Source organism: Mus pahari, chromosome 3 (assembly GCF_900095145.1).
Source record: "Mus pahari chromosome 3, PAHARI_EIJ_v1.1, whole genome shotgun sequence".
In the NCBI taxonomy this organism is placed as follows: Eukaryota; Metazoa; Chordata; class Mammalia; order Rodentia; family Muridae; genus Mus; species Mus pahari.
Window position 1 is genome coordinate 86,718,499 of NC_034592.1, and position 11,027 is coordinate 86,729,525.

The window sequence follows — 11,027 nt, forward strand, 5'->3', positions numbered from 1 at the left end:
GACAGGGCACCGTGTTTCTATGTAGATCCCAAAAAAAAAAAAAAAAAAAAAAAAAAAAAAAAAAAAAGAAATGAAGTGAATTTATTTTGTATTATGAGATGGACATAGGCCTTTTAGGGTGCAGGAGTGACATTGATAGTTTAAAAGTGATGTTTGGGTGTCTGTTAATAAGGGATAAATTATGATGGTTAATAAATTAGATCGTCATCATCTGCTTGTGCTTATAAACTATTGGATAAGCTTTTAATTAATGTTAAGTAGTATGTATTTTAGGGTTTGTTATTTGAAGGGTACTCAAAGCATGAAACATCTGTATTGTTGATTTAAAGACCTATTAGACTTGATTTTTTTTGAATGAGTACACATATACACATGTACACAGACAGACACTCAGATAAATGGTAGGTAGATAGATAGATAGATAGATAGATAGATAGATAGATAGATAGATAGATAGACATACTCTTAAGGTCATGGGAATGAATAGAGGCCACAGCAATACTTGTGGAGAGAGGTAATATTGTCTCTCAAGAGACTTGATATCTTCTTCAAGATTATCCAAAATACCACTTAGCATTTTCCAGACAGTGTGGTAGATAGATGCTCCCATCATAGGGAAGTGTTTCTGAGCCTCTTTTCAGTGTCTCACCTTTTCACTTGTGGACTTGTGCCTGATACATTGGTCCCATTGCACTGCCCTGGCTAAGATGGCACAAATGTGGTAAAACTGGGGATTGTAATTACAAGCCCTCAGTACTCATTCTGGGCAGAACATCTAACTTCGAATCTGGGTCCGTTTCACGTGGCTTTCTATCTGTACATTCAGACACTTTCTTTCAGATCACAGAGCTGGTACCAAGGCAGTCCCAGCAATTTTACCTAAATGGAGTGAGCCTTTGTTGCTACCACACTACAGTGAATTTCTGTTGTTAGCTAGTGTTTGCTGAGGTCCTTTACACCTTATTCAGATTCACCTGAAGCCCCCATGGTTACCTAACTTATTCCCCAGTTAGCATACTATCTTTTAGTGTGATTTAAGAATAAAAAGATCAGTCGCAGGCAAGCTGGTGCTAATGAAAAAGGTGAGTATATTTACTCCCACACCCTCACTTGTTGTGTCTTCTTTTTCTCTGTCAGTTGAGTTGAGTCAGTTAGCTTAAAGAAGTTAAACTGAGTTTTTTACAGTGACGCCCTTAAACATCTAATTGAACTTCTAAGATTTTTATTTTGATAGGTCTGGGGTTTGAATGTAAGACCTCATATGTGCTTGGGAAGCATTCTGTCACTAGGCCTTATGGCCAGACAACTTTTGCTTTTTATTTTGAGACCGGGTCTAAGTTGGGCTGACATTGAACCTCCTCTACAGTCCAGGCTAGTCTGGGACTTTCAGGGTCCCCTCACTCAGTTTCCTGAGTCCCTGGGATCACAAGAAGCCTGGCTCAGGATTTACTTCATTGACAAAGATTTTGCTTGGTAAAATTTAGACCCAAAGAATAAGTGGTGGAGATCAAAAAGAATAAATTGATGGAATGCCATGAGTCCTTTTTATTTGCGAGTGCTTAAGTGAGGCTGTGGAGAGGCTTGGCACACAACAGCCTTTAGAATAAGCCAGAACCAACACCACTTGTATTTCTGTTTTGAAAAAGAAAAAAAGTCTGCACACATAAACTCACAATAGTAGCACGAGACCTGCACAAAATTGAGACAGCCAACGTTCCAGCATGGATGGGGGAAGTGCTCATGAAGTCCCACCCCTAGGTGAGACACTATTGATGGCTGATGGGGAAGGAAAATATTTTATTCAGGGACGCAGCCCCTGAAAGGATACCTGTGCTCCAGTAGATGGTCCTGTACCCAAGCACATACAAGCAACACTAACCACAGGAGAGAGGGAGGAAGGGGGAGGGAGAGGGAGAGGGAGAGGGGGAGGGGGAGGGGGAGAGGGAGAGGGAGAGAGGGAGAGGGAGACAGAGAGAGACATAGAACGCATATAGTTAGGAGGGAAAAGTGGTGGGCTTAGGGAATAGGGAAGAAATTGGTGGGAAGGGAATGTGGAGTAGGTTTGATCAAAATGAATTATATTCATGCATGTATTTCTGAAACAATAAAAATGTTTTTAAAGGATGCACAAGTGAGGGTGTCACTCATTAAGTATCATGTGATAGCTCAGCCCCTCAGTCCTCCAAAGACTGACATGAAGAAGTTCGGGAAGACAAACTAAATGGTTCTTTGTTCTTGAGCAGCTTTTTAACCAAGCTTCCTTAAAAATCTGAACTTACAGCTTGCAGGTCTAAGCAAAAGGAAAATGCTAAATATTCATAGGAGATTAGTGTGCCACATTAAAATTCTAGATTCATTCATAAAATATATTTCCTTTGTGGACAGAAATATCATATGATAATGATATAAGGGAAAAGGGCAGGTTGTCTTTCCAAGGCTGGGCTCTGCCCCAGGGCCTGCTAACTATCAGGGAATGGTGAGGTGGTTCCAATATGAACTTCCTTCTGTCATAGACTATGTCACTTATTGCCCAGAGGACACTAGAAAACAGTGCTATTAGTGTGCAGCAAAGAACCACTCTTCCTGGAGACAATGCCGTAAGGTCGTGACATTCTGCATGATACTGCCATCTTCATGTCCACTTCTTATAGATCTCTGACCTCGGTCATCTCAGCCGTCAGTAGTGATTCTTATTGTACTAACCAGAAGGGAGAAAAACTATACCTCTATCTGCTTTAAGTCAACTTAAATATAGCACTCAGATCTATAATTGGGCCTTCAGTATTGGTCGTTGCAGGAGCCCTCTTCATGCCACAGACTGTATAGAATCACATTATATAGACAGCATGAAGCTATCAGGGCGAATCCTAAGCAAGTCTTTGTTATTCATCTTGAGAAATCCCATTGTCTATGCTACCTGATCCCTTCATGTACAATAGCTTGGCTGGAATGGATCTGGCTTCGAGCATGAGATTGTTTATGGAGGCTGAAGCCCTTCTCTAAGGGTCTACTATTTTCCTATCCATGTTCCTCATTGCCTAGCCATGCTGGTGTCACATGCTGATGGCTCTGTGACATTGCCTTACTAGACTCCCATCACTGTTTGCAGAGCCAAGAAGGGAAGGCATGAGAGGCCCTGGTACCAGGGGCTAAGAAAACAGCAATGCTGGGTTAGTTTCTCCTGGATCAAGCCTTTGGGACCTAGTTTCTGTTAAATGAAGCACTCCCAGGATCAGCCAGTAAGGGAACAGAAGGGGAAGAACTCAGTCAAGTGTTTTTTCAAATCCTGATCCCACAGAGATCTGGAAAGAGAAAATTAAAGTTTAAGGGATAGACCCACCACATTGGCAGCCTTTGGTTGGATAAAGGATGAGACAAAAATCAAGATAATTTTTCAGCTCTCTTCAGTTGGGCAAGCTAGTTTTCATACTCAAGGACAGTCTGCTGAAGGATGCTGGTGCCAGCTATAGGCATCAGGCACACCTGGAGAAGTACAAGGTAGGTCCCTTGTGTCACTACAGGGATACAAGAAACCTGTGGGGGCTCCTGTAGAATTCAAGGTGAGAGTAGTTACAAAGCTGTAACATGTGTGCCTGAGAAATGGCATCATAACAAGCCACCTCACACAGTGCTCTTCAGGGAGTTAGGGACTAAGAATATAGAAGGTCTTTAAATGTTCATCTGAAACAATATTCCAGAGAAGTGCCCCTCTGGTGACAGTTTTGTTCATGAATTAGCATATAAGGACATGCTCAATTTAATGTGTTTCTGTCCTCAGGCTGAGTATCAAGAGGAACAAGGCAATGTGCCATTTATTATTAATCATGGGATGTTCTACTTAGCAAAGCAGGGCTTCTAGCTCCTTTAAGCCAGAGATGGAGATAGAGATATTTTAAATTCTCTATTGGCTTTGTCTGAAATATCTGTACCTCTGAGGTGAAATGAGACATGAAGCCTTTGAAAAAAATCAAACAGAAAAGAATCATGAATCTGTCCAGTTGGGGAGATACAAAGGTTTCTAAAAAGAGAACACACAGAGAATTGGAGATTGCTTTGAAGCCTGTGGGCAGGACCTGTGATGAGATGCAATGGTTTGTATACCTACCAGGGGGATGTCTAAACGAGGAGAAACAACAGTGGACAGAACAAGTCTTAGACTCGCTTCAAAAGCATCCTAAGCAGGTGTTCAGCTTCGGAAAATACAGGGAATGGGGGAGGAGACAATGTCCAGGCGCTGTTTGATACAGGAGCGAAAATTTAAGGTTTCAGTATGCAGGATTAAAACTATGAAAGTAGAGACACTGCATGCGGTGCCCAGAAGTCTGAGTCTACTTGAGTTTGGAAGCCCATCATTGCTTCTGTTGAAGTCTCTCTTTCCTCTCATGAAGGGACATCAATTTACATACATATTTATTTATTTTCCTATACACATTTATTTTCCTATCCATTTTCATCTTTTTGACCATTTAGGCTTCCTTATGGTTCTTATAAGTATTCTTTCAGCTTATTAGTACTCGTCAGCCTAGTTGGATTTCCTATTAAGTTATCCACTGAATTTTTTATTTCATCATTGTACTTTTCCATTTTAGATTTTTTCCCTGTGGTTATATTTTAAGGCTTATAGTTTTCTGCTAAAGTTATCCATCTTGTCCTTGGTGTCCTTGAGGATATTTGGCATAGATATGTTTTAAAGTGGTATCACAAAACAACATTATCTAGAGCTTTATGACTCTCCTTCTTTGGTCTGTGTTTCTTTTGATTTTCAGTTACATGGTCTTGCCTCCATCTTGGTCAGTTGAGCCTGCTAGAACGGAATGGCATACATTGAATGATTAATATTTATTTCTCATAGTCATAGAGGCTAGGAAGTCCAAGATAAAGACACTCACATCTAGATGACTTGTCTAGCGTCTAGCGAAGACCTACTTCCTAATTTATAGGTGTTGCAATCTTGCTGTCTCCTTCCATGAAGGAAGGCAGGGGAGAAAACTCTCTGGGCCCCATTTCATAGAGGCAGTAATATCACTCATAAGGGTTCTATCCTCATGATCGAATTACTTCCCAAGCATTCTACCTTTGAATGCTATACTATGGGAGTAGTTGGGATTTCCACAGAAGGCTTTTGAGGGAGACACACACATTCACTCCATTGAATCATCACTTAGATGGATCATCACTTTGAAGTATGCTTAGCTTCATCCTGGTGACAGTATAGATAGAATAACTTAAGTCCACTAAGTGTTCTCAGAATTTTCCATCTTAAGGTCTCACCAAGTTTCAGCTGCTCAGGTACCTGTGGGTTTTCTTAGTTCAGAAGTAAGACATGCTATATGAAAAGTTTACATATGATCTGATTTGACAAATGTCATTTGATAAGATGTATACACTGAAGAATTGTGGGAATAGAGTCACACCCTCACATCCTGGGTAGAGGTGGTGATATATTCCAAATTAGCTTCTCTTTCATTCTTATTTTAAAGCTTTCCTAGTGAGAGACACAAATGACTTCAAAATTATAAATCTTTATTTTCTCTATAAGTTCAACAACTTCTCAGTGTTCAAACCCACGGTAAATGTAGCAGATGTACATACCCTGGGGGCCTATCCAGTAAAATCAGGATGTGAGAATCTATATACCATGAAAGTGCCTTCTTCCAAGGAAAGAAAACAAGCTCTCATGTTTTCCTGTCCAAACCATCAGCAGAAGGGACTTTTGACCTTTTGCTGAAGCTGATGTGGCTACAGTTGAGGTCTTTAGTTCTTTGTATTTCAGAACTAGCATTAAATCCCTCCCCGTCTCTCTTGGCCATATACAAAGCTCAAAATAGATGAAGAACAACACTTGTAAATGCTCAAACTTCAGCTCTTACATTGACTAATTGGGCACAGATTTAGGTAAAAGCCACAGCTAGGCAGTCTAGTTGGGAGGGGCCATGGCTAAGTGAAGAACTAACTGTCCCATGCAGGCAAAACTGCTTATCAACTCCGGACTCCAATCGATTGTTGTTATATGGAAGCATAGATCTAAGCATTTCAGTCCTGAAAGGCCATTTCACTTGAAAGGCCAGTAACTCGACTTAAGATCTCCCAAATTTTTATGTTATGACTAATTTCACAGTTTTAAACATATGTGGGACACACTGCCTTTCATTATAGTCCCCAGGCCCCAGCAGTGGACTTTCGGCTGTGTTCAGAACTGAAACATCTGGACTGGATGAAGGTAGCCTCACTTGCTGCTTCCTCTGCTGTTTCTCTCACACCAGTGTCATTCCCAAAACACAGCACTGGGGTTTTCTGAGTCCACTTGAAATGTTAAAACTGTACTTCCTTGTTCTGGCATCTCAGGATTTTCGAACAGCTTGCTCAGTGAGGTCCCTTTCCTTACACTTAAAATAGGAGCTTAGGTTTGCTCACAAGAAGAGTTGATTGTGTTACATAACCCCAAGGCCCATAGACTATGACTGATCTATTACCATATGGCCCATCGACAGTCTTCAAGGAAGGTCAAGCCACTCATTTGGTTAGTTCCAGAAATCTTCCCAAGTGGCATATAGAAACGATATTTATTAATTTTTGATTTTTGGATAATTTAGAGGTATTATCCAAGTAGAAATCCTTTTCTTGTCTGAGAGCAAGTAAATAAGTTGCTGGAAAGGTGATTGGGGCAGTTATCAGAAACAAGGCCTGTTGAATGTGTGATTGCATTACAGGGACTGTTCCAGAGGAGTGAGTCTGTGCCTTGGAAGAAATGACAGAAAAGAAATCAGGGATAAGTTCTGGAGAGATGGCTCACTTGCTGCTTTTGTAGAGAACCAGGGTTCTATGGGTGGCTCTCAACAATTTCATTCAAGGAATTTGATCCCCTTCTTCTGACCTTTGTAAGCACAAGGCACACATGTAGCACACACACATATATGCAAAGAAAATGTACATACACACAAATAAATATTTAAAAAGAAAGAAACAAGGGAAACTTGGTGCCAAATTCAGTAATAAAAGGCTCGATTTTTCACGAGTTTCTCTGTCTTTCCCTAGACTGGTTATATTCATTACTGTGTCATAATCTGTTTCACACAATTATGTTACTTATCCAATAGAATATTTCTAGGCCATAGCTAAAATGTTCTGAACAGCTGCTGATGCCTTTTCAACTTTGTTTCTGTCCTATAGGAATGAAAGAATGGAAATTTCTTTGTAATGAATGTTAAATAAGCAGATAAAAAGCTATTTTTGGAGATTGAGGGAGGCTGTTAGATCTACAATTGTATAGCATTATTTTGTTTGATTTTGTTTTGTATGTATGGTATTTTGACAGCATCTATGTCTGTGAACCACTTACTTGCCTGATTCCTGAGGGCCAGAAGAGGGTGTTAGATCCTCCTGGAACAGAGGTTACAGACAGTTGGGAGCTACTATGTGGATGCCCAGACCCCAGTCCTCTGGAAGAACAGCCAGAGTGCTCTCAATTCCTGAGTTATCTCTCCAGCACTACCTGGTACCCTGTACCCTGGCTGTTTTGTTGTTGTTTGCTTGGTTGTTTTTTAAACTAAATGTTTCAGCATACTGTTTTCTTCCTGGAGTTGAAATCTAAAGTCTAAATCCATTTTAGATATATACTCTTGATTCAAAACAATTCTACTTTCTGAGTACACACTCTAAATAGGAAAATGGTAACATGTGGTTTAATTGCATAAGTGTTAGGAAATGAAACACATAACACATCACCATCAAAAAATAATAACCACCATATACTAATTGAGAAATCTAGGTGGCTTATTTACATTTGTCCAGGCTTGCCCAACTTCTGCAGTTTGGGGAAGAAATAAACAAATGTCATCTAGGACCCAGATTTAGTGTCAAACTTATTTGTATTTCTAATGAATGATTTCTTCAGTTAAGAATAAGTCATGAAACAAGCATATGACATGCCTACCACATACTTCTCCACAATGAATTTTCTCTGGGATTCTCTTCCAAGCACTGCTGTTAGCAGGCTCCCTGTCAATGTATTTTTAATTCAACGAAATGTGAAAAGAATCTATTCTAAAACTGGATGACTCAGACTTTTAACAGTTCTTTCCCACCCTTTATCCTTTCACTTCTAGTACTTGAACAAAGAAACTGCTCAGACCCTGGGGGCCCAGTCAATGGGTACAAGAAAATCACAGACGGTCCTGGACGTCTCAATGAGCGCCATGTCAAAATTGGCACGGTTGTGTCTTTCTTTTGTAACGGCTCATACGTTCTGAGTGGCAATGAGAAACGAACTTGCCAGCAGAATGGAGAGTGGTCAGGAAAGCAACCTGTCTGCATGAAAGGTAACTCATGAACATCTCTGGATTCTGCAGATGTGCATAGAGTCATTGTAACTCTTTGACAGATCCAGTGCCTGCCTTAGGTCCATGGAATACTGGTTTCTTGTAGGTTCCTCCTTAAACCATATGTAAGTCCTACCTTGGAGAATATCCTTTAAAAACATTGTGTCTTGTTTCGTGGGTCCCAAGAAGTCTTCACTCTGATCTTACCTAAGATGATGGAGATTAGAAGTTTGGGGAAGATGCCAAGGCTGGGTTTTAGATATGGAAATCCAAGGACAGAAGTTGTAAGCGTTTGACAAAATGTATGACAAGCATTTTTGTCATGTATGTAATAAAAGAGTCAATAAGCGTATGTCCCTGGTCACCTATAAGAGGGGACACCACAGATATAGATGGATAAAACCAAACACAGCAGACCTTCAAACGTCTAATGGATGAATGAGTAGTTTGGAAAACAGAGAGAGCAGCATTCCCGAAATAGAGGTGATAGTGTGACGTAGGCAGGGTTGGTCGCAGTCAGGAGGGATTTAAGGATGCTAGGAGGAGCTGGGATAATATTCCAGATGAAAGACAGGAGAAAAAAGTGGGTATAGACTACAGTGGAAGCATCTGTCTATGGTAAGCTCAAGGCAAGCCATCTAGGAAGTCACATTTAAAATATAGGCTGGAAGCAGAAACTCCTGGACTGTTGTGTCAGGAGCTGGAGCTCTCCACAGTGGAGATGCAGCTCTGCCCTGACTTTACTCATTGATTGTTCTGAGTTGATGCCTTCTTTACTGAGAATAAGAGCATGCTCATGGCCTAGATTGTCAAGACCATTGCCCCTATCCATCACCCTCTCTGCTGAGTGTTTGTCAACAACCTGAACCACGGGGAAAGGAATGAAAGAGAAAAAAAGGATCAATGTGAAAGGGATAAATCACTTTAGACTTTTGCCAGAAGCAACTTTCCTCCTCCCAGCACAAGGCCTGAGGTTTTATTTCATTAAGTATGGGAACGGTGTTGCATATGTCCTTGGAGGGTTTTTTGTCTACTTTCCTCTTACAAATTAATACAACCAAAGTACTCTAAGTTGCTAATTAGACAAATGTTGGCTGCTTGATTGGGAAAGAAAGATGGGAAGGATTCGTTTTCCCTGGAAGAAAAAAAGAAAGATTTCAGTGAATTGAAACTGGGCTCCGAGTTGTCCTCTGGTGACTGCTAGGGACCTTCATTGCAGAGACAGGACAAGGAATGACTGGTTACTCAAGACTTATTTATAATTGGCACTGCAGTCTGGTTTTAAACAAGGACTCCCTAATTCCCTCTGTGGGCTCTATTTTGGAACCTTCACTTTGAGTTTTATTCCACTATGATCTAGTTTGCTGACACCATTCCCATGAACAGATGGCCCTAATCTATTAGCTGCCACTGTCCCAAGTCTCCTCGGAAGAACAGTTTTTCAGAGGAGACTCCTGAGTTCTATAGTAGCAGCTCCCAGGGGAAAAGCAGCTGGCATCTTGCTAAGTACGCTGTTGAAGCTTTTCTAACCCACGCAACAGCCTGAGACCTGTGAATGAATGCATGGTGTCAGGTGTTATTCTGGATGGTGTGATGTGACCAGTGAAGATGGAAAAGCATCACACAGCATGGTTTATCTGTTTCTAGCCTGCCGGGAACCGAAGATCTCAGACCTGGTGAGAAGGAGAGTCCTTTCGATGCAGGTTCAGTCAAGGTGAGGCCAAGCACCTGAACTCCTCTTTCAAGGCGAATGGCTATTTCCCTTCTCCACTTGCATTTGGCCAAAGAGAGCCTGGCATTTCTAAGGGACATTTAGTGCTAACTGGTCATGAAAGAATGGGGCTTGTTAGATGGAGGCTCATTAGCCAGCTGCTTTTGGCTAAGAGGAAGCTACTATTGGAAGAAGTACAAGTTTTATTGGATCGTGGGAAAGCAGATGGTTGGTGAGAAGAAGCAAGGCTTCCCCAATGATCTTTGAGGAGTTGGATTCTAATATTTTAGTCTTCCTGAAATGGCTGCTTCTTTATTATGGCAGCTTCTAGGAACTGACAATCCTGCTAAATCATGTGGCCAGCTAGGGGTTAGGAAGATGGTCCTGATGCTGACCAATCAGATGGGGCAGACTGATGGAGCCCAGGAGCTAGAGATAAAGGATCAATAAGAGATACATGAACTCTGATGAGAGACATGAACTCTTTCGTATACTCAGTGTTCTTGTTGGGAGGAAAGCTAAGGCCTACCTGCTAGTGAGAAAGGAGGCCACTCTACTGCGGGTGCACAGATCTTTTAGGTTTCCTTCTACCAGTTCAAGTATAATTCTGTTTGAGAAAAGTTAAACTTGTGGCTCCTTCAGTCTGGTAACTGTTTCTACTGGATCTCAGAGGCTTACCCCACCATCACCCTTCAGTTCTCTGCTTTTTCACCTAGCAGAGAGATCATCTCTGACTGTTCTTTTATGCTAGATAAATACTCTACTACTACATCCTCAGACCCCCTGGTTATCATTTGAAATAAAACTAGTAACATCACATGTGTCCTCACACCACATCAGGCTGTTTCCATTACCTGGTGTTCTATGGTCTTCACCATGATTCTGATTTCATCTTGGCATCCCTGACTTCTTCTTCTTCTTCTTCTTCTTCTTCTTCTTCTTCTTCTTCTTCTTCTTCTTCTTCTTCTTCTTCTTCTTCTTCTTCTTCTTCTTCTTCT

The 11,027-nt window shown here is 41.1% G+C and overlaps 1 protein-coding gene across 1 annotated transcript in view; it reads left to right on the plus strand.

Annotated features, from left to right (window-relative positions):
- Positions 1-11,027, plus strand: part of Pamr1 (peptidase domain containing associated with muscle regeneration 1) — an 87,892-nt gene that overhangs the window by 70,572 nt on the left and 6,293 nt on the right. Inside the window, exons 7-8 of the mRNA XM_021193091.2 lie at positions 8,106-8,318; positions 9,966-10,032. Of these exons, the coding sequence (XP_021048750.1) occupies positions 8,106-8,318; positions 9,966-10,032 (280 nt within the window). The remainder of the gene's footprint in view (positions 1-8,105; positions 8,319-9,965; positions 10,033-11,027) is intronic.